The 27,933-nt window shown below is 46.5% G+C and overlaps 1 protein-coding gene across 2 annotated transcripts in view; it reads right to left on the minus strand.

The window, feature by feature from the left end:
• ABR (ABR activator of RhoGEF and GTPase) overlaps window positions 1–27,102 on the minus strand; it is a 186,057-nt gene extending 158,955 nt beyond the window's left edge. The window contains exon 1 of one of the 2 annotated variants that reach the window (XM_047080671.1): window positions 25,886–27,102. In XM_047080671.1, coding sequence (XP_046936627.1) covers window positions 25,886–26,930 — 1,045 coding nt within the window. In that variant the 5' untranslated portion in view covers window positions 26,931–27,102. The remainder of the gene's footprint in view (window positions 1–25,885) is intronic. The other variant, XM_047080670.1, reaches the window with a different exon arrangement.
• Between the last annotated feature and the right edge of the window lie 831 nt (window positions 27,103–27,933).

Consider the following 27,933-nt stretch of genomic DNA (forward strand, 5'->3'; position numbering starts at 1 on the left):
TCCAGGAAAAATAAGTCCAAATATTGGTTTGAGAGGAAAACGGAACAAATTATTAACCCTTAAGAAAATGGACAAGTAGGCAAAGATCTGGATATGAGATTCTGTTGGCTATAAAGGTAAGAGCATCTAAATCTTTACAAACAGAAAATGCCCATGTTATATGAACTGTTCCATGTCACTGAAACAGATGGGAAGCTACCCAACTAATTTCATGATACTACCATAACTCTGACACTAAAACTGGATAAGGACAGCAAAAGAGAGAAAACTATAGATCAATATTTCCTATGCCATAAACGCAAATGATCTTAATTTTTAAATAGCATATTGAATCTAGCAATGATTTTATTATTTTTTTAAGTTTATTTATTTATTTTGAGAGAGAGACAGCACCTTTGCCCTCATGAGCAGGACAGTGGCAAAGAGAGGGAGAGAGAGAATCTCAGGCAAGCTCCATCCTGTCAGTACAGAGACCCTCTCGGGGCTTAAACTCACAAACCTGGTGAGATCATGAACTGAACCAAAATCAAGAGTTGGACACTTAACTGACTGAGCCACCCAGGCGCCCCTAACAATGTTTTTTAAAAAACAAGTATGTCTCAGAGGCACTATGCTTGGTTGTGCAGGTTGTGCATGGCACAACTTGCTGTTGTGTGAATAAGTTGTTTAGTGCACCACTGAACCTGTATATCAGATTTGTATATCAAACCAAATAGGATTTCATCCCAGGAATATACACCTAGTTCAACATTAGGAAATCTATTTGTGTAATTCACCACATTAATAGATTAAGGAAGAAAAAGTGTATGATCATCTTAACATATTTGAGAAAACCATTTGCCAAATGTTAACACTCATTTCTGCTCAGAAAAACAAAAACAAACAAACAAACAAACAAACAGAAAAAATACTCCCAGAAACTAGAAATAAAAAGAACAGCAGGGGCTCTGAGAGTCCTAAAATTCTCACTGGGTTGGTGAAGTATCCACATACAAATTCTTTGAGGTTACCCTCACTGATCCATTCCATAAAGCTATTGAAAGAAATCCTGACACCCAGTGGGTCACCAAACTAGTTCACCAGCACAGGGAGATGCGAGGGCTGACATCTGCAGGCTGCAAGAGCCATGGCCTTGGAAAGGGTCCCAAGTTCTACCACGATACTGGTGGTTCTTGCCATGCAGTTTGCAGAAGACACAATACTCTCCGGCTTCAACGTCACCCACCGCTAATATAAGTAATGTTTGTAAAATTCTTACCTGATAAACAATTCAGAGTAGCCAAAAAAAGAAAAGAAAAGAAAAGAAAAGAAAAAAAAAAAAAAAAAAAGAACAGCAAATTCCCTTAACTTAAAAGTAAATCTATAATTAGCATACTACTCAGTGGTAAATGGTTAAATGTATTCACATTAAATCTTAAAAATTGGGCAAAGAATATCACAAAGAAGAGGAAATAGGAGTCACCAAAGAATATAAGAAAAGATACTGTATCCTTATTAGTAATTGGGGTCATATGTACATTGAGATATGTTTTTATCCATTAGATTGACTGGCACAAATGAAAAATAGTAACAAATGTTGGCGAGAGAGTGAACAGGTTGTCTCAAAAAGTGTGGCGAGAGTATAAGCTGGAACATTTTTGGAGGACAATTTGATATTAATATTTAAAATGCACATGGTTTTCAACTTTGCAAGTCCATGTCTAGGTCTTCTCTAGAGAAATACTCACACATATGCACACATGGGTTATGTACATGGTTTTTCATTGTGTACATGGATTTAATCGTAGTGTTGTGTGGAATAGCAAGAAATTGGGACATCCTTCCAGGGATGAGATTAGATTTGTCCCCTTTCTCTTTTCTCTAGAAAAGAGAAATGCCCTCCCCCAAATGCTCTTGGAATCATAGACCTTATAACCTTATAATCCCTCGGGCATTCTTTTTTTATTTTTTTTATTTTTTATTTTTTATTTTTAAAAAATTTTTTTTTCAACGTTTATTTATTTTTGGGACAGAGAGAGACAGAGCATGAACGGGGGAGGGGCAGAGAGAGAGGGAGACACAGAATCGGAAACAGGCTCCAGGCTCTGAGCCATCAGCCCAGAGCCCGATGCGGGGCTCGAACTCACGGACCGCGAGATTTGTGACCTGGCTGAAGTCGGACGCTTAACCGACTGCGCCACCCAGGCGCCCCTACCCTCGGGCATTCTGTCTTAAGTCAACCACTTTGGAACCACTGACATCAGAGGCGGCCTCCTTGCTGCAGTCTAGGAAAGATGGTGTAAGAAGACCCACTGAGTTCTGAGGGTTTAAAAAGAGAAGTTTTCCAAGGGCACCTGGGTGGCTCAGTCGGTTGAGCGTCCGACTTTGGCTCAGGTCATGATCTTGCGATCTGTGAGTTCGAGCCCCACGTCAGGCTCTGTGCTGACAGCTGGAGCCTGGATCCTGCTTCAGATCCTGTGTCTCCCTCTCTCTCTGCCCCTCCCCTGCTCATGCTCTGTCTCTCTCTCTCTCTGTCAAAAATAAATAAACATTAAAAAAAATTTTTTTTTAAAAAAGAGAAGTTTCCCAGACCCTCCCTCCACCCCCTGCGATGGGTCCCCCGGGGAAAGGAAATAGTGGTGATCCTAGATCCTGTCCTTTTGGCCTTCCTGGACAAAGGGACACATGGGAAGCAGCTCTGTCTGTGACCTAAAGGAACTGGGTATCAGGAGCAGGTGCCCTTGGCCAATCTTAGCGTTTTCCTGTCTCCAGACCAACAGCAAGCTGCACTGGGTCTCGATCAATGCGTTCCCACATGACTTGCATGTTTTCTGTTGGCCTGCGCAGTGAGCAGTCTTTACTCCTAATGAGGCTCGAGTTCTTTTTTTTTTTTTATTTTTTTTATTTTTTTTTTTCAACGTTTATTTATTTTTGGGACAGAGAGAGACAGAGCATGAACGGGGGAGGGGCAGAGAGAGAGGGAGACACAGAATCGGAAACAGGCTCCAGGCTCTGAGCCATCAGCCCAGAGCCCGACGCGGGGCTCGAACTCACGGACCGCGAGATCGTGACCTGGCTGAAGTCGGACACCCAACCGACTGCGCCACCCAGGCGCCCCGAGGCTCGAGTTCTTTACCGCGTTGGGTGTAGTGGCACTGACGACCACTGCTCCCTCTTTGACTCTAAGGGACAGCGACAAGGGGGAGCTGCCTGCGATTTCTGCTGGTAGGCTTGTGGGCACTGGAGAAACAAAGAAAAATGTCAAAGGATGCGTCCTCAAGATTGTGAAGCAGTTGCTATCGATTTTGTAACCATTGGCCAGCCCGCAAAGATGTGGTAGTTGAACACAGTGGTTACCAACAGTTTTATACTGACCTTCTTTGTGCCTTGGGAGGCAGTTAAAGGTGGCAAGCCCTTGGCATGGGTCTCTACTATATTCACATTCATGCAGTGAAAACCTGTTTGCTAGCCTGGTCCCACAGTGACACCAGATTCTCTTAAAGCAGAGGTTTGAGCCCTTTCCTGTGACGTACTGTTTGGCACAATTCAGGTGTCAATTAAGTTGTTTTAATGGTGACTGCATCCCTTTCTCCTGGAGGGGAGTTTATGGTAGCCCAGAAATGATCTCCCATGGTCATAAAATCAGACATACATGCTTTTACTCTCTGCAACATGCTTTGAAGTGAATGATGTTTTATTGTCCAAATCCTTCTCTTTTAACCCTCCAATACTTAGTAATTTAGATACTCCATAAACATTGAGAATTATTGTAAAGGTATTTGTTGACCTTTCTCATTGATGAGTTTGGAGGTTATAAGTACTCCATGCCATCCAGTGACTTTTTAAAATACCAGAAAAAGTTCCATTTATTAAAGTCCAGCGGGTTTGCCGAACTATTTACAAACTCAGCAGATTTATAAAATTGCACTGAAGTGCTTGTCTTAATCTCTGCTCCCAAAGAAAATACACACACAGGTGTTTCACACCACCTACCTCTAAGTTAGCAGAGGCTGACCCCTTTGAGAGAGGGAGAGAGTAGAGGCAGAAAGTAAGGAAACTCAGAGAGGCAGTGGCTCAGCCTGTGCTGGGACTCTGGGGCTGTCACTTGTGCCCTGGGTGGAAAGATGTGACCCCACCCCACTGCCCTCCTCCCCCAAAGCTCAGCAGGGGGAATGAATGCAGGAGAGAACCCGACACCTTCAAACACCATGATCGCTGTCTGGGGGCAGCCAGAGGGTGACCTACATGATTCAAACCACAACCAGCCAAGTGTTTTGAAACAGCAGATCACAATGGACTTCTCTGTACCATGGTCCAAGTGTCACTCAGCTTGCTGATGCTGTGTTTACTCTCAGGCTAAAGGTCACCCTGGGCGGCTTCCTCCCTCTGACTGTTTGCTGGCTCCTAACACAAATGGATTACTTTATCAACTGTCTGGCAACTCCTTATCTACTCACACACAGACTCAAAAGGGCTTTTCCCTTCACATTTTCCTTGGAAGCACCTAAAGTTCTTAAGCAAACTGGGAACTTTTTTATGGCTTCCTTTTAACATCAAGGTTTGGGGCTGTATGGGCGGAAAGGGCCTCCCCAGACATGTTCCAGCAATGCCCCTTCTGGGCATTTACCCAAAAGAGTTGAAAGCAGGGTCTGAAAAAGATATTTGTACACCGAGTTTACACCAGCATTATTCACAATAGCTAAAATGTGGAAGCAACCCAAGTGTCCATCGATAGATGAATGGATCAGCAAAATGTGATATAGACATACCATGGAATATTATTCAGCCTGTAAAATGAAGGAAATTTTGACACATGCTACCAAATGGATGAAACTTGAGGACATTATGCTAAGTAAAAGACGCCAGTCACAAAAAGACAAACGCTGCCCAATTCCAGTTACGCGAGGTACTTACAAAGTAATCAAATTCATAGAGACCGAAAGTGGGATGGTGGAGACTATGGGGCAGTGGGGGAGGGGAAGTATTGTTTCATGGGTAGAGAGTTTCAGTTTTGCAAGATGAAAAGAATTCTGGGGATGATGGTGGTGACGGCTGGGACCATATTATAAATGTATTTCATACCCTTGAAGTGTACACACTTAAAAATGGTTAAGATGGGGGCGCCTGGGTGGCGCAGTCGGTTAAGCGTCCGACTTCAGCCAGGTCACGATCTCGCGGTCCGGGAGTTCGAGCCCCGCGTCAGGCTCTGGGCTGATGGCTCGGAGCCTGGAGCCTGTTTCTGATTCTGTGTCTCCCTCTCTCTCTGCCCCTCCCCCGTTCATGCTCTGTCTCTCTCTGTCCCAAAAATAAATAAACGTTGAAAAAAAAAAATGGTTAAGATGATAAACTTTATGTTATGTATATTTTACCACAAAAAGTTTTGGAAAGAAAAAAAAAATGGGATGTGATGTACATAGCCTGATCCTGTTTTCCATATTTGATGGCAATTGCAATAAAATTTCCTTTTTGATAACAAACTATAAAAGTGCCTGGTTGGGGCACCTGGGTGGCTCAGTCAGTTGAGCATCCGACTTCAGCTCGGGTCATGATCTCACAGTCTGTGAATTCGAGCCCCGCGTCGGGCTCTGTGCTGACAGCTCAGAGCCTGGAGCCTGTTTCAGATTCTGTGTCTCCCTCTCTCTCTGACCCTCCCCCGTTCATGCTCTGTCTCTCTCTGTCTCAAAAATAAATAAACGTTAAAAAAAAAAATTTAAAAAAAAAAAAAAGTGCCTGGCTGAGGGGTGCCTGGCTGACTCAGTTGGTGGTGGAGTGTGTTCAACTCTTGATCTCGGGGTTGTGGGTTCCAGCCCCACACTGGGTATAGAAATTACTTAAAAATAAAATCTCTACAGGGGCTCAAGTCAACTCTTGATTTGGGCTCAGGTCATGATCTCATGGCTCTTGAGATCAACCCCGCATTGGGCTCTGCACTGACAGTGTGGAGCCTTCCTGGGAATTTCTCTCTCCTTCTCTGTCTGCCCCTGGTGTGCTCTTTCTCTCTTTCTCAAAATAAATAAATACACTTGAAAAAAAAAAAAAAAGAATTCCCACAACACATTAAAAATATAGACTCCAGGTTGTGCCCAGACCCACTAGGATGCCACTTCAGTGGGTCTAGGCACCAGGAGTCTGTCTTTTTTTTTTTTATATATAACGTTTATTTATTTATTTTGAGAGAGAGAGACAGAGACAGAGAGCATGAGCAGAAGAGCAACAGAGAGAGAGAGAGAGAGGAGAGAGAATCCCAAGCAGGCTCTTGGCTATTAGCACAGAGTCCAGTGGGGGGCTCAATCCCACAACCTTGAGGTCATGACCTGAGCCGAAATCAAGAGGTAGATGCTCAACCGACTGAGCCACCCAGGCGCCCCAGGAATTTGTCATTTTTACAGTGCTCCTGCAGAAGATTCTGACTTGCAATCAGTTCCTTATTTAGATTACTCTAAAAGTAGAAGAATAATAGTTTAGTAATTTTCTCAATCATTCTTTTGGGTTAGTGGATAAACATCTGTCAAGCAGGTAGGACACATAAGGCTCTATGGCAGATGGTGGGAAAACAGAGGGTAAATAATAATATGAGTTATTATTTACTGAGTGCTCACTATACATCAGGCTGAGTACTTACCATGGATTACTTCATTCAATTCTCACAACACTCCAGGAGGTATATGCTATTGACACGTCCATTTTACAGATGAGAAAACTGAGGCACAGAGAGGTGAAATGACTTTTTAAAGTCCTCACAACCAGTAAATGTGGCTCAAGGGTCTGCACCCTTGATCACCATAAGTCAGTCCCTGCCTTCGGCAAGCCCTGTGAAGTGGGGGTAACACTGAAATTACCATAATAACAGGCAGAATAAAAGAGTGTTAAATTCAGACACAAAGACAAGGGCAGGGGGAGGAGCCATGGCTGGGATGACAGATTTGGATTCTAGAGTATTTTTCACCCTTTTGCTAATCAGCTAAAGGAGTGTGACATTCCCCAGCAAATCCTTGAATGGAGCCGTAAAGAATCCGTAAGAGCCAGCTCATCTGACCACAAGGGGAGATCCAGCGTTTGTTCTAACACAGATCTATCTTTGAGGTATGACATTAAACAAGCTCTCGCCCAGGGACCAAGAAAGAGAGTTGGCTAGTTCCACCTTTCAGCTTCTAAAACCTCTCGCTTTTGCAGTGTGCTCCGGTGGGAGCCAGGTCAGCCTGGGAAGTGGTCAGACAAGAAACTGCAGATTCTGTGTTTTCTTTCCATCCTCTGCCTGCGATTGATTCACAGAAAGACTGATGTTCAGGGACAGAAGAAAGCTGTCAGGCAATTTGGAAGCCAAGAACAAACTAAATAAGTCTGAATTAAGGGCACTGAAGTCACTGTCCTAAGTCATAAAAGTTCAGTGCGGGCTTTTCAGAAACGGTGTGCAAACTGTAGCAAAGACAGTGTCTTAACCCCACGGTGATCTCACTTCTTCAAGGATGACAAGCTCTGTGGTTCCAAAGAAACGAACTGGTTAAAAAAAAGCAGCGTGAGACACTTTCTATTTTGAAAAGATGTGAAATGCTGTATACGACTTCTTTTCGTTTCTTCTTTTCTTAATCCTAAAGATTAGCCTGTATAGGGTCCCTCCTAAAAATGTATTTTGGCTTTCATCAATTTTTAAAATTTATGATACATACATTTGATTGTATTATAAATATACATATATCTTCTCCATGAGTAACTGACTTAACAAGTTTAAATTACCTACTTTAGCCCAATATAAAGGAAGAAGAGGGGCGCCTGGGTGGCTCAGTTGGTTAAGTATCTGACTTCAGCTCAGGTCATGATCTCACGGTTTGTGGGTTCGAGCCCTGCATCGGGCTCTGTGCTGCTGACAGCTCAGAGCCTGGAGCCTGCTTCTGATTCTGTGTCTCCCTCTCCCTCTGCCCCTCCCTCATGTTCTGTCTTTCTCTGTCTCTCAAAAATAAATAAACGTTGAAAAAAAATAAAGGAAGAAGAAAGGAGAGACCTAAGGTTTGCATATAAAAATTCTGATTGCAGGGGCACCTGGGTGGCTCAGTCGGTTGAGCGTCCGACTTCGGCTCAGGTCATGATCTCGCGGTCCGTGAGTTCGAGCCCCGCGTCGGGCTCTGTGCTGACAGCTCAGAGCCTGGAGTCTGCTTCGGATTCTGTGTCTCCCTCTCTCTCTCACCCTCCCCCATTCATGCTCTGTCTCTCTCTGTCTCAAAAATAAATAAACATTTAAAAAATTTTAAAAAAAGGAATCTTTAAAAAAAAATTCTGATTGCAAATCAGAATTTTTCTTCTGATATTTCTTCTTTCTTCTAAGTTGGCAGCTATCTCAATGTATATATAAGCACAATAACTGAGTTGTATTTCTCTCCAAATAAGTAACTCAGATGAAATACTGTTGCCCAAATCTAATTTTGATATCCTAAATCAATGCTTTTATGGTCTCTACGAACTTGAAGAATGAAATTAAAAATAAGAAAGGTTGTTTCCCTCCTTCTCCCCCCAGTAAACCGGACAAAAACCAAAGACAAGGTGATCACCCTTGGGAATGTTTCACAAGCTAAAAGTAGCAACCGGAAAATAAACCCAGGGAGATGTTGATTTGGAGGCTTCTTTAATATGACTGTGGTGGCAAGGACAGCTGAGGGTCCCCCAAAGATTTCTGCCCCAGCCCCTTCCCCAGAGCACAGCTGTTACTGGGAAGAAGCTGCCAGGTGGGGGGTTCACTCGCCAGGACCCCTACATCTAAGAGGGGACACGGGCCTGGTCTTTGCCAATGCAATGTGAGCAAAAGAAATGGGTATCACTTCTGGGCTAAGAGGAATTAAGAAGTACATGTGTCTTCACTCTCTTGTTTGCCCAGTGCCCTCTGGAAGCAGAGAACTACAGGACCTGGAGGAGGGCCGACGCACCAGGGCACTGGAGCCTGGGTTCTGAGTGACCACAGGAAGCAAACCTGCCCATCGGGAACACCTAAGTCCACTGTCATGGGAACCAGAAGAAACTTCACCTGTTAAACCACTGACATGTTGGAGTTGGTTTGTTACAGAGGGTAGCACTACTCTGATGGTTATATTCCAAGGTGCTCGGATGAGGGGATGGAGGAGGGAGTAAAGGCTTATTAGGGAGTGAGGATGCACACTAGGAAAGAAATACCTTTTTTTCTTCTATGGAAAAACTCTTTTACACACGGATTGTAAACTCAAATGCCTAAGACATCAGGCAAGGAGTGTAATACTAGTGTAATTAACACCTAAGCAGCACTTGGAATGCGACAGGCAGCTCTAAGCACTTATACAAACTCACTCACTTCTCACAAATTTGTTAGGCACGCTATTAATATAACCCCCATTCTGCAGAGGAGGAAACTGTGGCCCACCGGAGTTAAGTAATTTGCTTAAGGTTATGCAGCTAGTAAGTAGCAGAGGCGGCAGGCTGCAAGGCCGGGCAGCCCAGCTCCAGAGTCTTGCTTGTTCACCACACTACACATACACCCTGCATGACGTGAACAGAAAACAGGGCCAGCCCAGGGCTGAAGCAGTTAGTGAAACCATGCCCCGTCTGAATGGGTCAGCTCTTCGCCTGATGATTTCCACATGTACCGCAGATCTTCCCATCTCTCAGGAAAAGCCAGAAATCCAGATTTTTATATACCATTTCCAGATTTTAAATTGTTCCCATTTTGTTTTAACCCTCTGCAGCCCAAACAAAGTGCAAAAAGCAGACTGCGTGTAGCCCAGGGCCGGCTACCTGCCTCCCCTGCTTTTCGGGCAGCTGTCTCCTAGGACCCTGCAGTTTTCTGCTTGCACAAAGGCCCTGGGGGATTCTGGGTCTGGTAGCCAGAAGGAGAGTCAACTCTGCAAACAAGAGCTCCTTCAGGCCCACTGATATGAATAATTAATTTCTGTTTTCTCACTGCCAGCCTACAAAGGTTACCACCAAGCCTAGCATTCAGGAAGCAACTCTGTCCTCTTCTGAGACAATGAGGACAAGCATGGGGGATCCTGGGGATGTTCAGGGAGCCCCATAATGAAGTCCGGAGTGGTGGCCTGCACTCAAAGGGGGCCAGTGGATACTGGGGAGGGCCTGTGTGTGTGCTCCCTGCCTGACAGCCTAGGTAGAGCCATCAGAGCGGCCGAAGAGGCTCATTAGAGACTGACACTCTTGTGGCTTTCACTGCTGTCAGCGGGAGAGGGCTCTGAATTCCTCAAGATGCTTTATAATAAAACAAAAAGGCACAATTATGCAGCCAAACAGAAGGCAAGGCAGCTGCATACAAAGCAGGGCTGTCTCCATAAAAGGACCACAACCTCAGCTAGCCAGCCCTGAGGCCTCACCTTCCTCCCCAGGCTGCAGCTGTGAGACTCCGTAATTGGAGGCTCCACTGCTCCAGCTCTTGGATTATTCAAACTGCAGGATTTCCAGAAGCCTCGGGTTTCAGTTGAGGATATGCCCAGGCAACAAGATGAGCCACAGACCATTTGCCACCCTTGCTGTCTATTTCAGCAAAGCATATGGCCAACACACGTTACAGTTAACACACACTGCATACCGTGTGTCAGGTGCTTTTCCAGGTGCTTCACATATTAAGTTATTTAATGTTTACACCAGCTTACTTTGGTGTCATTATCATACATACCATTATCACCTTCCGTCTACAGATATGGAAACTGAGGCAGAAAAAATTTAAGTTAGCTCAAGGCTGCACAACAGTAAGTGGCAGAGCGAGGCTTTGAACGCAGGCAATGCGGTCCTAGACGGTATGCTCTTCACCACCACACCAGTGGCTGCTGTCATTTCGACAGAGCTTACTGTATGCCAGGCCTTGTGCCACATATTTTCTGTATATTATTTCACCTAATCTCTACAACACCAGGTGAGATATATTCATCTACATTATAGAGAAAAGAAAATAGGTCTATGGAAAGGTGAAGTAACTTGGTCAAGGGCACAAAATAACAAGTGGCCTACGGACCGGATCCAAACCCAGGCTTCTCTGATTCAAAGCCAGGATCTTAACCATTACTTGGTACAGAGTAGCAGTTCATCTAACTGGTGTTCATAAAGTTTCGGCCTGGAAGACCATCCAGTCTAATCCCCTTATTTTCCAGGTGAGAGATGTGGCCTAGAGAGATTAAGAGTTAGTGGGCCGTGGGGGTGCCTGGCTGGCTCCGTTGGTAGAGTATGCGACTATTGATCTTAGGGTTATGAATTCAAGCCTCAAGTTGGGTATAGAGTTTACTAAAAAAAAAAAAAAGAAAAAAAAGAAAAAAAAAAAAGAAAGAAATAGAGTTAGTAGCAGGTTGTACTGGAGTAACTTTGGCCCCAGAAAGAGCTAAGGTTCCAATCCTAGCTTTGTCCTATTAGCTCTGTGACTTGGGCAAGTGACAAAATATTTCTAGACTTATTAGTATGGAATGGGAATAATAACACTTAGTCTCACGGACTATAAATTGTGTGTGTAATATATACTTCTAATAAACAGTCAGCCTGGCAAAACCATTTCATTATAGTCAGGTGGTCCTGACTATACAGATTGATAATTTTAAACTTTTGCTTACAAATCTGTTCTTTATGGCTTGAAATCATATGTATGTGGTGAGGAGGTTGCCAGTATGGCTCCCAAAGTCTCATTAACAAACAAAGACCTTGGAGAATTGCATTGCATTTCTGAAACTTTTCTGAGTGTTACTTACCCTCACTGTGCAAATTCCCCAAGGAAATTACATTAATCAGAGATCTGAGCAATCAGACAAACGTTTAGGCCTTCTATCCCCCAAATAAAGCTACTATACTACCAGATCAATGACATCGTGGACAAGACAGGTTTCCATGGTCTTTAATTCTAGTATCCCTTCCACTATGGCAGTGGTTTCATGATTTTGCACCTGGTACAATGGACCATGCTGTGATGGCTTGTTTGGCCCTTTTGCACAAACACCAGTATTGCCAATATGCATTTGGTTTCGTTTTGGGGGTTCTTATTTTTGGCTGCCAGGGGTGGTTGTTTATCAGGGTATGCCTGTGTGACCAGCACCTCATAATAGTCTCTAACCTCAGACCCAAACAGACTTCCTTGGGAACAGATAGCCCATGTATGTCTTTGTAGTCTGCTTTGAGAGAGAGAGAGAGAGAGAGAGAACTGCTAAATGGACTCAGACAAGGAAAGACATCAAAGTCTTATGCTGGACCTCTGCGGAGTCTGTCAATACATATATTTTTCTTGCCACTTTTGCTCTGTATCGTCTGTAAAAAATCTTAGCCATGAGTATAATCTGCTATTGAGTTCTACAAAATCCTTCTAGGAAATCACTGAATAAAACAAGGTGAAACAATTTAGCCATTTCTAACACCATTTTTCACATTTTTGAGCCCCACCCTCTGATATATATACCTACAGTAGCTATAGTTACCACTTGGCCTCAGTGAGAAGGGAACTTAGAGGGGCTTTTTGTGTGTTTTAGCTTTGGTTTTTTAGAGCTTCCTTTTGCATGTTTATTTAGTTTTGAGAGAGAGAAAGAGAGTGTGCGGGCCTGTGATTGGAGAAGGGGCAGAGAGAGAAAGACAGAGGTTCCAAAGCTGGCTTCACGCTGATAGCAGAAAGAGAGACTAATGTGGGGCTTGAACTCAGAAACCATGAGACCATAACCTGAGCCAAAGTCAGATGCTTAACTGAGCCACCCAGGCACTCCTTTTTGTTTTTTTAAAGATGTCTCATCTCTTTTTGTTTCTTTTTTTAAGTTTTTATTTATTTATGTTTGAGAGAGAGACAGAGAGAGAGAGAGGGAGGGATTGGGCACAAGCAGGGGACAGGCGGAGAGAGAGAGAATCCTAAGCAGGCTCCACACTGTCAGTGCAGAGCCTGATGGGGGGGGGAGGCTCAAACTCACAAACTGTGAGATCATGACCTGAGCCAAAATCGAGTCCGATGTTTAATCGACTAAGCCACCCTGGAGCCCCTGTTTTGTTTTGTTTTTTAATACAGGTCTAGGGTTAGGCCTGACATCCTGCATTTCTGTCTTTTCTTTTTTCTTTTCTTTTCTTTTCCTTTCCTTTCTTCCTCTTTCTTTCTTTCTTTCTTTCTTTCTTTCTTTCTTTCTTTTTTTCCTTCTTTCTTTCTTTCTTTCTTTCTTTTTCTAAGTAGGCTCCATGCCCAAGATGGGTCTTGGACTCATGATCCTGAGATCAAGAATCACATACTCCACTGACTGAGCCAGCCAGTGCCCTGGGAACTTAAAGGTTTTGAGGAAATTACATTGATTTCTTTTATTTTTTTAATTTTTTTTAATGTTTATTTATTTTAGAGACAGAGCACAAGCTGGGGAGGGGCAGAGACAGCAGGAGACAGACTCTGAAGCAGGCTGCAGGCTCTGAGCTGTCAGCACAGAGCCCGACACAGGGCTTGAACCCATGAACCATGAAATGAGCCAAAGTTGGACACTTAACCGACTGAGCCACCCAGGCACCCCAGAAAATTACATTGATTTCTGAAGCTCCAAAGAGTCATTCTTCTTTATGAATATAAGCCAGGTGTTTGTATCAGTCAGGATAAACTAAGTGATCCTGCAGTAACAACGAGCACCAAACATTGTAATGGCTTAAAATAACAATGGTTTCTATTTCACTCTAGTACACATCCATTAATGATTGACTGGGAGCTCTGTTCTGTATTGCCCTCCCCCTAGGACTCAGGCTGATTGAACAGTCACCAGCTTAATCATTGTACATTGCAATACCAAAGAAGGAAAAAGGTCTCATACCAGCATTAAATGCTCTGGTCCAGAAGTTGCACGCATCACTTCCATTCAAACTCACTGGTTAGAACTAGGCAAAGGTTCCTACCCAATTTCAAGGGAACCAGGGATGTAATCCTACCTACCTACCGCAGACATGCTAGTAAGCTGAAGGGCACACGTCAAAATCTCCTCAGGGGCATTTGAAGTTTGAAAATGGCTTCAGGAGGAAAAACCCACCACAGCCCTTGAGAATAATGGCTCTAGAATATGTCTTATTAATTGGTCCTACTGACCCCCCCAAAAAAGGGGGGGGGAGGAAGAGATGAATATAAAAGCAAAGTGGAAGAGAAGAGAAAAAAGTGAAAGGTCTTTAAGTGCTTAGAGATCCCAATAGTGTGCCCAGGTAGTCCAAATCCCACAAAATTCTTACTTGAAAAGGCACATTCTCCTTCTTCGTTTTTCTTTAATAAATACAATAATACACCAGCACTGTGCTAGGGGCAGGGAGACTAGAATTTTTAAAAGTGGTCCATTTCTAACACACATACACTTTAAGAAGTTAGAATCCAGTTGGGGAGACAGAGAGGCAAACCTATTTAAACCATATTATATTTGCTCAAATGAGTGTATGTGCAAAGTGCAGGGAAGAACTGTGTGGCTAACACTGGGCTGGTTTTCCAAAGAGCCAATCACAATCACAGTCTCCTCTCTTTAACACTCTTTACAACAGAGGCTCAAGGGCTGAAATCCTTGATCTCCCCTCCAGCCCTCCTTGCAGCTAATGACGGCCACATTATGTTGGCCAATAGCATGAAAGCAGCAGTTGCTAGGTAGGGTTTGGTGGGGGGAGCTTTTTAAAGGGACAGCCAGTGTGATCACTACAGTCCTTTGCACCCTTCTCCCTCTCTGAAACATGAGCACACATCTAGTGATGCAGCAGATTTTTTTTTTTTTTAACTATGAGGCAACAAGCAAGAGGACAAATACCTTTCTGCTAAATAACAGGGAGAGTCTGGGCCCCTGAGAGTGCTGCTGAGCCATCCCAGAAAGCCTGCCTCTGGAGTTCTTGGGATCGGAGGAAAACAAAGCCCTATCTGTCCAGGTCATTGTATTAGTTTCTGTTGCTGTTAACAAATGATTACAAATTTCATGGCTTAAAACGACACCAGTTTACCATCTATAGGTGGTAAGTCTGACACAGCCTGTCACTGGGCTAAAGTCAAGGTGTTGGCAGGGGCTGGGTTCCTTTCTGGAGGCTCTAGAAGATAATTCATTTCCTTGCCTTTTCCAGCTTCTGGAGGCTGCTCATCCTGCTTGGCTCAAGGTCCCCTTCCCTCCTCTTCAAAGTCAGCAACAGTGGATTGAGTCCTTATCATCTTGTATCACTCCGACCTCTTCTACCTCCTTCTTCCACTTTGAAGACCTTTGTTACTACATTGGGCCCACCTGGACTCTCTCCATGTCAAGGTCCTTAATTTGATCACATTTGCAAGGTTCCTTTTGCCATGTAAGAGAACATACTCCTAGGTTCCAGGGACTGGGACATGGACATCCTTGGGGGACATTATTCTGCATATCACAGTGTCATTGTGGCACAGTTTTGTCTTACCTGCAGACAAACGCACTCCTGACACCCAGTTCTTGGGTCTACCTACGAAAGCAGGAGAGGCTTTACAGAGGAAGTACCTCCTAGCTGAGACCTGAAGGATGAACAGTAATTTGTCATGTGGACAAATATGGAAAGGGCATTCCAGGGAAGGGGAGCCGCACGTGCAGAGGAATAAGGATGCAGGGTATGTTTGGAAACTACAAGCAACTCAGGATTGCTAGAGCATGAAGTATATGCGTGTGTGGGTAGGGGAGGGCAGAGCTGAGGGTGGACCGGATCACAAATGGCTGGGCACATTTGCATCTAAGAAGCTCAGATTTACTTTGAGGGTGGCAGAGAGTCACGGAAGAATGCAAGCAGGGGGTGCATAATTAGATTTAGGGCGATCCCTTTGGCTTTAATGTGGAAGATAGCTGGGGGCTGAAGCAGAAAGAGTGAGGCTGGAGGCAGAACAATTGGTTAGTGCACTGGTTTAGATCAGGGGCATTGAAATGAAGGTCTGGACCTTCATGAATTGTTTGAGCGGCTCCTATATGCCAGGGCACTGTGACACTCTGGGGCTACCAAGGCAAATAAGACACAGGTCAGAACAAGGATGCCTCTCACCACACCAACCACAACCCCGAGGCAGGAAGGAGGGGTGCTCATGGAACTCAAGTTTGGGATGTTCTGCCCCCTTGCCCCAAGTCTGGGAAGCACTGATGGGGTGAGGTGTGGCCCAGGGGGAATTCAAAAGGGCACCAGGACCATCTCAATGATGGGGAAGCAAATGAAGAAGCAGATGGTCCTTTCCTGTGCATATTTCCCCCAAGCCTGCCCTAGTTATTTTAATATATACAGATTTTTAATGTTTGCTTATTTATTTATTTATTTATTTATTTATTTATTTATTTATTTATTTTGAGAGACAGCACAAGCAGGGGAGGGGGAGAGAGAGAGGGAGAGAGAGAATCCCAAGCAGGCTCTACACTATCAGTGCAGAGTCCAATGTGGGCCTTGAACCCATGAACCTCAAGATCATGACCTGAGCTGAAATCAAGAATTAGACACTTAACCAACAGAGCCATACAGGCGTGCCTGACCTAGTTATTTTATTTTATAATTTTTTTAAGTTTATTTATTTATTTTGAAAGAGACAGAGAGTGCAAGCAGGGGAGGGGCAGAGAGAGCAGGGCAGAGAGGATCCAAAGCAGGCTCCGTGCTGACAGCAGAGAGCGCGACGCAGGGCTCGAATCCACAAACCATGAGATGACGAACTGAGCCGAAGTCAGACACTTAACTGAATGAGCCACCCAGGTGCCCCTGGCAACAATTTTAAATCGTTGCATGTGGTGAGTTAGAAAAGGAAATGGTGTGGTCAGAGGAGAAGCCTGGACCCAAACACAGTCCCCCCCGATGGAAATGGTCTGGAATTAGATATGAGGGATGGTTGCACAACTTTGCAAATATACTAAAAACCAACCCGTGACTCCATACTTCAAAGGGGTGAGTTTTATACTATGTGAATTATCTCTCCATAAAAGTCATTGGTTTTTTCAATAGGAGAAGAAAATAACCCCAGCACTTGGCCCTAAGGGAACCTGGGCTTGATAGCTAACTGGTCAGAGCCTCGGCTTTCCTCATCTGCAAAATGAGAAGAGTGGTACTTACAGAAGGTAAAGAACAGGAGACTGTGCTGAATATTAATGTGACCGTGTAGGTTAAACACTTAACATAGTGCCTTGCAGGTAGTAGTTGCTAAGTATATCCTAGTTCTTTTACTAAGTGCCAATAACATTTTTAAAACAATCATTTTCTCGGCAGCCACAAGATATGACATAAGCTCTAGGCAAGCTCCCTCACACGGTCTTGTCTCAGGCAGACTAGAGCCAGGATCAAACGGGAAGACAGCAACACGAACCGAAGCCCACGCTCCTGCGGAAAGACTGCAGATTTACTCTGGAGCTATGCTGTGCAGAAACCGCGAGAGAGATTTGCGTGGCATAAATACAGCTACACGCAGCAGTGGTAAAGGAAGGTGGGCACAGAGATTTCTGTTTATAATTCTGGTTTGGTATACAAACTAGTCCGGTTTCCAAAACAGCCAAGTCTGCCCCAATACCTGGACCAGTCCATTGCGGCTACAACGCAGCCCTGAGGTTTAGACATGCCCCATGCCCCAATCTCCTCGCTCTGGCTCCTCAAAACCACAATGAGCCAAAAACAAACCTTATATAACCGTAATTTTCTAGCACAGTACCAAGGCAGGGGATTTATTTTTTCACTGAACATCTCGCTTGTGATATTCCAAAGTCAACCAAGTACTCATCAAGAACCTGCCATGTGCCCAGCCCTGTGAAGGATATTGTGAAGGAGAAAAAGAAGCATAAGCTATGATCCCTGCTCTCAAGGAGCCAGCTAACCTCTGAGTTCGAAAGCTACACTTCACAGTAAACATAGAAAAGGCATTGTGCCTTGCACAGAGCAGTGGTTCAGTCATTATTTGTTCGTTGGGTCAATGAATTAATAGAGGGCACAATAATAAGACAACTGTGTGAGTGTGGGGCTCACTCTAAGAACCACAAGATGGGTTGGAGTAGTTGGAAAAGGCTTGTGCCAGAGGCTGCTAGCTGCCTACTCAATATCAATTCTTCCATTTTTTCTTATAACAGAGACCCTATTTTATTTGAGGTGGCCATATGCCCAGATAAAATACTACATCTCCCAGCCTTCCTTGTAGCTAGAGGTGGCTAATGAGATCTAAACAGAATTTGTTAGGAGAGGCTACCAGGAAAGTGCCTTAAAAGGCAGACCAACAGCTGCCACTTAGTCCTTCCTCCCTTTCTTCTAATTCTCATCTGAAATGTGAATGTGATGGCTGGATTTTCAGCAGCTATTTTGGACCATGAGGCAACCTTGAGACAGAAAAGCACAAATAGAAACAAGCCCAAATTCCTGATGATCATGGTAGTCACCATACTCTCCCTGGACTGCTTACTTCTGGCATTCTCTTACTTGAAAGAGAAATACACCTCCATCTTGCTTAAGCTACTTTTTGGGGTTTTGTCATATGCAGCAAACCCCTATCTTAACTAACACAAGATATCATGGAAAAGCCAGGCTTTGAAGGAAGGGTTGGTTTTGTGACTGGGTTTAAGTGGGGGTGAAGGGCATCTCAAAAGCCAGACAGAGCCCACAAAGACACTGGAAGGAGTGTGCATTAGCTGAAAGCAAGTGAGTAGAGAGTAAGAAATAAAGAGAAGCCAGATGACAGTTTTATAGATGCCAGGGACGACAGGGATTAACTGGGGAAGGACCAGCGACCACAAAGGAACAAGAAAGCTTATCTGCCTCCAAAGGAGCAAAACACCTGTGACCTGGAGGAAGTAAGAAAGGAGAGACAAGAGGCTTGGGGAACTTCATTACACAAAGAGATAGGAATGTGAGCTGTGGCCTGGACTTAGAACAATGACAACACCACCATCTAAGCTTCATTAAATGCTTATGTGCCCGGCCCTGTGCTAGGTACTCTTCACACACTTACCCCCTTTACACTTCACAAGTCTATGACACAGTCCAATCACCATCACCCACTTTTGGCGGACAAGGAATCCAAGGCTGAGACAGAGTCAGTAACTCATCCAATGTAAGCCTTACAACCCTGCAAGCTGGCTCACATCAAACCCATTTTTCAGATGGGGAACGTGTTTGTACCATTGTTTCAAAGCCGGGGAAATACGTCAAGATCCTGATTTTCAAACATAAAGATCCAGGGCCAAGTATAGAGCCAACTGCTTTGTGAATAGTCTCTTAACCAGAAGAAAAACAAGTAGAGGAAAAGAAAAGTTTTGAGTCTTGGTTGTATTTACTATGTATGTGTAGAGGAGGAAGGGCTCGTTAAACAAACGCACCCACACCCTCTGGCTGGCTGGTAGAGTGCTCCTGAGGTGTAGATAGTGCTAAGATGGTGGGGGGTGGGGTGATGGTGGAGAGAAGCAAGCTTTGAGAAGCCATGTCAACTCCACTTACAAATGAATCACAGCCAACGACCAGCTCATGTGTCTCAGATAGTGTTTTAATATCTCTCTGCAACAGGGAATGGAAAAAAAAAAAAAATCACTCTATCACAGCTAAGGCTGAAAATTCAACACTTTGAATTAAGTTATTCAGACACATCACTGAACACAAGGAATTCTTCCCGGAGCAAAAATCTCATTAGTCACTCACGGGGAAGGGGAAAAAACCCATCAAGTTACAACGATCTAGGTAACATGAGTACCGAATAGGAAGTGTATTTCCCATGCAGATTAAAAATAAAAAGTCTCCTTTGGCAGCCTGGTAGAATCTGATGGCAGGGCCTCCCAAGTACAGAACGCCAGAATTCTACAGCTGGCCCAGGACAGCACTAAGTGCTGGAAGTTAAAGAGTGCTGTTTTTGTAAGACTGAGTTCAAGGCGGATTCCATCACGAAATGTTTGACTCTGGGTAAATCTCTTTACCTCTCCTGGCCTCAGCACTTTACCTATAAAATGGCAGCAGTAATCTTCACCTGCTGAGATGGATGTGAGGCCAAATGCGATTGTCTACTGCTCCTGATACCATGACTTTGACAGAACTTATGTCTTTAGAGTTCTCTGCTTAAAATTCTAGGAAAGAAAAGGCCATAGGACAATGGAAAGAGCCTTGTCCTGGCTCATAGGTCCAGCCTTGAGGGTCATGAGCGTGTGACCTTGAGGTTACTTTTAGGTCTCCAGGACTCTGTCTGGAGGGGGCAGGAATAGACCTACTGTAAGATCTCTTCCTGTTCTAGACTCTTGAATGTCACTAAGATTCAGATGAACAGTCCTTAGTCATTCATTTCAGGATTTACAAAGTTTTTTTTTTTTTTAATGTTTATTTATTTTTGAGAGAGAGAGGGAGGCTGAGTGTGAGTGAGGGAGGGAGAGAGACAGAGAGACAGAATCCAAAGCAGACTCCAGGCTCTGAGCTGTCAGCACAGAGCCCAATGCGGGGCTCTAACTTACGAACTGGGAGATCACGACCTGAGCCAAAGTCAGACGCTTAATGGACTGAGCCACCCAGGTGCCTCAGGATTTACCAGGTTCTGCTGGAAAGCTGTTTCTTTATCTAAAAATGTATGGTTTCTACCCTTGGAGCCAAAGAGTCAGTGAGAACCTTAAAAGCAGGTCACCGACTTTTGCAGTCTTGACCCTTAACACAGACTTGGCATCAAGTAAGACCTTGATAAACTCTCGTTGGGTTGGAAGAGATTAATGAACAAATGAATGAATTTCAAGGGCCTGCCAAGTAGAGACTGTCTGCCCTCCACCGGGCAAAGTTTAGTGCAAGGAGAAAATGCTGCCAATTTAAAATATTAATGATATTTACTTTGTCATCTGAACTACAACCAGAATATCGGGTGAATAGTTTCTGAGTTTCTGCCAGTCAAAAGGATGACTGACTCCGAAAAGCCACCTTTGGGCTTTGCTAGAAGAGTATGCTTTGGTCCACAGAGAGTGCGTGTGTGGTACAGGGGATGCCACAGGCTATGGAAGGGATGCATAAGCCCCGAGAAGGAAATGTCACCCAACCTCTGTGGCAGGAATGGCACCAGAAGCAAGGCAACCCAAAAGGGAAAATACCAGGGCTCTGCATGTGGGCACGCAGTTGCGTCCACCCAAGAGTGCCCAGCTGAAGAGAGGAGATCTAAATCCAGCAGGGGGTCTGCTCACCTGTGAGGCCAAGTCCACCCAGGAGCCCCAAGGGTGGGCAGCAGCCCTGATGGTTGACCCCAGCAGCAGATGGACCCCCCTATGGGGTCTGCTGGGGATTTTCGTGATACAGGAAATGGTAATAATGTACACGGACATGTGTATGCACTTAATGGTCACTGTGTGCCAGGTGCTTTGCTAAAGTCTTCAAATATCTTATTGTATTTAATTTTCATAACTACCCTGAGAGGTAGGTGCTATTATTAAGGCAGTATAGTTTGGTGTTTGAAAGCAAGGACTCGGGACTCAGACTGCTTAGATTCAAATCCCAAGTGTCACTTACAAGCTGAGTGACCTTAGTCAGGGCTATTGAAGCTCTCTGAGCCTTATGATTCTCATATGTAAAATGGAAATAATAATCCTGCCTGTCTTATGAAGCTGTTGTGAGGCACAGATGAGTAAGTACATTTAAAATGCTTACAATAGGCACTGGCTCAAAGTAAGCCCTCAGTAAGTGTTAGCTATCCTTGTCATTGCTAATAGAGACTAAGGCTTCTCCATGGCCTCACAACTGCTGAGGGGCAGAGTCGGGGCACACAGGTCTGTCGTCAGAGCACACTGGACCCAACACGAGTAATTCTAGTTCTGCAGCCCTCACCCCATCCACACCACCACCCTGATGCATGTCACCATGGCCTGGTCTTCCTCAGCACCAACCCAGGCTACAAGGTGCTAAAAGGAATATACTCAAAGAACTGGCATTCTAACTTAAACTCTGGTTTGGCTACTATGTGTAGAAATAGACCCATATGTGTCTTTGTATGGGAATCTGCCTCTCATTTAAGAGAAAATGGTCCTTTTCCAAGGAGAGGGGCATCTCTGCCTCTCTGACTCTCATGTGGCACTGTCTCCTTAAGACCTCCAGACTGAATGGCTTGATAAAATCCGAACTTCAATTAAGGATCTCAGAATACAAATAATGGGCATAATTGCTGGTGGAGAAGGAGAAACATGAGGGCCAGTCCAGCAAGAGAGCTTCATGAGCAAGACACTGCCCTGGGTCCTGCCCTGCTCTTGGAAGGTTCTAGAAAGAGCCAGAGCCTTGCTAGGAAAAGTACATGCATCACAGAAAACCAAACCATCTGTGATTCCTATCTGGGAATGAGAGAATCTTTGAAGCATCTCAAAGAAAATGACCTGTAGTCATGGTTAGCCAACACTGTGAGTGCCTACCATGTGTCAAGACATGTTCAAAGCCCTTTAGAAACAAAATCCCACTTATTCCTCATATCAACAGTATGATATAAGCAGTGTTTATCAGTCCCATTTCAGAGATGTGGAAACTGAGACACAGAAAATTCAAATAACTTCTTCCAAGCTCACACAAGTAGTCTAGCTTCAAAGCCCATAGTCTTTATCAGTATTTTCAAACCTTTTTGTCCAATTCATGGCAAGAAATACCTTCTACATCAGGACCCAATATACACTCACACATTTATACACAACTGAAACAAAGTTTTAAAACAGAATAATGCTCTCCATTACCATGTGCAATGCACTCCCATGTTTCCTCTTCTCTTCAATCCCATTAAAAAATTATATCATTCAACAAATATTTCTGGAACACCTAATATGTGTGAGACACTGTTCTAGGCTTTGGGGCTTGACGTCAGTGGATGAAAGAGATAAAAATCCTTGCCCTCAAGGATGCAGAGAAAGAGGGACACTTTTGTCCTGCTGGTAGGAATGCAAACTGGTGCGGCCACTCTGGAAAACAGTATGGAGGTTCCTCAAAAACTTAATAATAGAACTACCCTACAACCCAGCAATTGCACTACTAGGAATTTATCCAAAGGATACAAAAATGCTGATTCAAAGGAGTACATCCACCCCTTTGTTTATAGCAGCACTATCAACAATAGCCAAAGTATGGAAAGAGCCCAAACGTCCATTGACTGACAAATGCATAAAGAAGATGTGGTACATCTATACAATGGAATGTTAGTCGGCAATGAAAAAGAATGAAATCTTACCATTCGCAACAACGTGGATAGAACTAGAGAGTATTATGCTAAGTGAAATAAGTCAGAGGAAGGTAAAATATATGATTTCACTCATACGTGAAATTTAAGATACAAAACAGATGAATATAGGGGAAGGGAAACAAAAATAAGATAAAAACAGACAGAGAGAGAGAGAGACAGAGAGACAAACCATAAGAGACTCTTAAATACAGAGAACAAACTGAGGGCTGCTGGAGGGGTGTTGGGTGGTGGATGTCCTAAATGGGGGATGGGCATTAAGGAGGGCACTTGGGATGAGCACTGAGTATTGTATGTAAGTGATGAATCACTAAATTCTACTCCTGAAACCATTATTACACTATATGTTAACTAACTTGGATTTAAATTTAAAAAAAAATCCTCCTCCTCTTGGACCTTGCCTTTTACTGGAGAGAGAGTGAAAAAGGTCAACATGCAAAATCGTAGCGTCTGAAGTGGTAATTTGGTGAGTGCTACGGGGAAAACTAAAGCCAGGACAGCCAAGCGTGGACAAGGAAGGCCTCTCGATGCTCTTATTCCCCACGACACTGATTTCAGTGGGCTGTCACCCACGGCATGAAAACCCCTGCCCTTAATCCCTCCACTCTAGGGCCTCTCTGTTTATCTGAAGGCTCTTCCTCCTGCACACGCTTGTGACCGTGCACACGTGCGTATACGTGTACAGGCATGCATGTACGTGTCCAGCCCCAGGCACTTCCTCAACTGGGGAGGTTTGGGAGGAGGGGCCCCCATACACAGCTGTCCAGGGGTTCTGTCCACAAGCTTGCCCTGCAGAGGGGCCCTGGAACGGGGCCTGAAACACCAGCCAGGCACCACTAGCCGAAGTCCTGAAGTGCCAGAGTGTGTGCCCTCCGGCTGGAGTCTTCAATCCAGAGGAAAGAGAATCTTTTAGTCACTGGTCCACCCAGAGGGGGCACCTTTTGTAATTCATTAGGCCAGAAGGAATGCTAATTCCTAATCTGTATCAAGATGCTCTGTGTGCTAGAATGCCCTTAAGGAGAGAGGAGACAGCACACAGAAATAAAAATAACTCCTGGAGAAAATCCAGTGCATTGGGCACACCTGAAGGGGTGATTGATGTGGGTTTCAGGAAAGCTGGGACTGGAGCCAGCTCCGAAGCAGCTCTGGGCACTTGGGTAGCCTCTACTGGGTATTTGGAACTTGGCACTAGAGTAAAATCTTCAGACTTTTCCCTTAAGTTAAAGGGGCACATAAAAATGTTACTAGCATGGGCAGCAAAAGCATTACCTATGGGAGAAGCAGCCAATCTCTGCTAATGAATAAGTGTAATTGATCACAACTGATGATTTGATGGACCTTCCAAATGTGCTTTTAGCAAAGTGGACAGTTTTTCATTCAAATGCAAACTCACCCAGATAAGATCTAATAATGGAGATTTTGGAACAATCCCAGCACCAGTGATTTCTTTCTCTCCTTCACTGAGCAGGAAGGCATCTTAAGTTCCTGGTCACAGCTTGACCCAACTAGACATCAATTTATCCTTTCCTTGTGGCTGAGAAGACCCTGACAGCTCCAGGGGCAGCAAAGGGGCAGTCACAGGCCACCTCACATCCCTATCCGTCCTTTCCTCCTTAGCCCCATTACCACTCCCTGACCTATGAGGAGCTGGGTGGCTGAGAGACCCAGACTCAATACATAAATAAGAAATATTTATTGAGTGCTTACTATGTGCAAGGCACCCTATTGACTGACACAAGGGCATTCAAAGATTGGCTAGGACAGGGGCACCTGGGTGGCTCAGTCAGTGGGGCGACCGACTTCGGCTCAGGTCATGATCTCACCGCTGGTGAGTTTGAGCCCCGGGTTGGGCTCTGTGCTGACAGCTTGGAGCCTGGAGCCTGCTTCAGATTCTGTGTCTCCCTCTCTCTCTGCCCCTAACCTACTCGCATTCTGTCTCTGTCTCTCTCAAAAATAAATAAACATTAAAAAAAATTTTTTTAAACAAAATCAAAGATTGGCTAGGACTAGGTGCTGTCCTCCAAATAGAAGGCAACGGCAACTGACAGCCCAAGTGGAAGTCTCAGCTCACTTCAACAAACACTTAATCTCTCCAAGCTTCCGTTTTCTCCTTTGTCAAACGAAGACATTGCATTAGACATGATCTCTGGGCACTAGGCCAGCTCGAAAAATATGATTCTATGCCCTCTCCTTCCCAATCAGGCTCCTAGGAACCTGACAGATCTAGGAAGGGGGCAGCCAGCAAAGGGAGGGGGAGAGGGGGCAGTGAGGATGATGTACCTTTCCCTGGGTGAGAGGATGTCTCAGTTTGGCCAGAACACACGATACAGGCTGGAGAAGATGACAGATAATTCAGAAAATTAAATGAGAAATTTAGACTTTCACATCAAGGAATGTGGGGGAAATGGGGAGCCTCTGGAGTTTGTGCAGAGAAAGGTACTATCATGTGGTGGATAGGCATCTGACCAACCCGTGGAGGATGAGTTCGAGAGAGGGAGGGCCGTGATGTTACAGTATCAGAGCATAAAGGTTGAGGCCTGAAGTGAAAGATGCCTCCCATGGTCTAGCCAATCCACGCATCTAGCACCATTCCATCACCCCCTGCCATCGCCATCCTGCTTATTTTCATAAACTCGCTCAAGGCGAAATGATGTTGCACAATCTTTTTTTTTTTTTTTTTCAGTTCCACAAGTGGTTTCAGGGTAAACAGATAAATTTTATCTCTTTTTCCCAAGTGCCTAAGGTTAAACAGAACCAACGAGGTTTGCCGGAAAGGAGTGCAGGAAGGGGCCAGGAGCCCCCGGGGTGCGCGAGGGGTGCGCCTACCTGCAGAGAAGCCGTCCTCGTGGTCCGAGCTGTTGTGGCTGCAGTCACTGCCCCTCTCGGGCGAGCTGTGGCTGGGCGAGTCCCGCTCCGGCACCCGCAGAAACCTCTTGCGCCGCCACGGGGGGAGGTGCTCGCGAGCCCCGCGCGGGGGGTGCTCCTCCGCAGCCAGGGGCGAGCTCCGCCCGTCCTTGGCCTCCGCCTCCAGCTGCTCCAGGTCGCGGCTCCGGCGCTGCTGCCGCCGGCCCCCGGGGATCAGGTGCATCCAGCGATGAGGGCTGCCCGCCCGCGCCGGCTTTTCGGCCTCGTCGCGGGTCCCGAGCCGGCAGGGGGGCACGAGCAAGTGGCCGAGGACGAATTTCTCGTTCAAATCCACCATCTCGAAGTCGTGGTCACTGCTGTTGCCCCCATCATCTGCGACCGAGGCGTCCGGCTCGCCCTCCTCGGAGCCCCGCCCCGCGCGGGTCCGGGAGGACAGCTCCTCTCCCTGGGCGCTGGGGACCGTGTCATCGGGGCCGGGCGGCGCGCGGTCCTCCCGGAGTCTGAAGAGGAGGCGAGGCTGCAGCAGCTGCTGGTGGATGGCGGCGGTCAAGCTGCGCACGGCGCCCCCTGCCTCCGCCGCCCCGGGCCAAGTGGGAAGGTCGGGGCACGCGTGACGAGTCCCGGCCTTGGCGGCCACCTCGGGGTCAGGGCGCCAGGAGCCTGGAGGGTCTCCGCCGCCGCCCGCGGCGCCCTCCTCCTCCCGCGGTGGCGGCGCCCGCTCCGGCCCGGCCGGCGCCGGCTCCTCTGCCCAAGCTCCCCCGCTGTCGCCGTCTCCGCCCTCCAGGCGCCCGCAGCCGAGGTCCCGCTTCTCCCCGGCCAGGGCCGTCTGCAGGTAGGAGACTTTGAATTTCTCCTCAGCCAACACCTGTTGCAGCCGCTTCAGGTTGAGTTTGCAGCGCTCCAGCTCCCGCTCCATGTCCAGCACCGAGTCCAGCCGCATGACCGGTGCCTCCTCCCCGGGGAACTCGGCCTGCCAGTGGCGCTCAAAGTCCTGAGGGTCCCACATGGCGGCCGCCCCTTCGGGCCTCCCGGGCCCAGCTCCGCCGCGCGCCGCGGTCGCGCCGGGCTTTTCCGGGAAGCCCGCGCTGGCGCAGTCGCCGGTCCTTCACTTCAGCCCCAGAAGAAAATAAGAGCAAAAAAGAATAATAAAAAAAGTTTTTCCCCTTCCGCCCTCGTGCCTTTTTTTTTTTTTTTTTTTCCTTCTTCTGGGTTTCGCCTCCCTGACGTAAGCGGCCACCCACCGCGGAGGCGGGCGTCTGGGGGCCCTGGGCCCGCCCCGGGCAGGACGCGCAGAGCCGGCCGTCTGCAGCCCCCGCCGCCCCGCGGGCGCCGCGCGGGCTCGGGCGGCGGGCTCGGGCGGAGGGGGAGGAGCCTCGGTGGCGTCCGGCCGGGTCCCGCTGGCGCGCCTCGGGGCTGAGCGGGCGACCCTCCGAGCCGGCCACACGGTAGGCCCGGCTCCCACCTTCCCCGCCGCCGCCGCGCCGCTCCCGCCGCCGCGCGCTGTCCGCGCGGGCTCCGTGCACCCGAGCGCGGGGCCGCGCGGCCGCGGGGGGCGGGAGCCGCGGTGAGGGAGCGCGCGGGGGCGCCCCGGGCTCCCAGCCAACCTCCCGCCGCCAGGCTCTCCGCAGCCTCGCCTGGCCAGAATCAGCGCCGCGCCTTGGACCGGGAAGGCAAAGGTGGGGGGAAGGCGATGTGGCGCGGCGACGAGGGCAGGTGTCAAAGGAGCGGTCTGCCGACCGGGGGAGTTATCCTTACCTGGGAGTTACTGAGCGCCCTGCACTAACGTGTCCAAGATCACAGCGCTGTTTAATCCAAAACTGGGGAGTGAACTTTGTTCTTTGGCGAGTCCCTTTAAAGCGTTCTCTCCACTGCTCACTAGAGCTTTTCCTGGGGAGGAATAGGCAAGGGTGACAGCTCCAAGTGGCTCTGCTAAGAGGCCCCTGTGACTTCAAAGCTGAGAGTACTCCCGGCTGACTGAATCAAGCCATGGCAGCGGGAGCCTTAGACAC

Source organism: Lynx rufus, unplaced genomic scaffold (genome assembly GCF_022079265.1).
Source record: "Lynx rufus isolate CCGP_SWC_20201006 ecotype Redwood Valley unplaced genomic scaffold, mLynRuf1.p SCAF_18, whole genome shotgun sequence".
NCBI classification, from domain to species: Eukaryota; Metazoa; Chordata; class Mammalia; order Carnivora; family Felidae; genus Lynx; species Lynx rufus.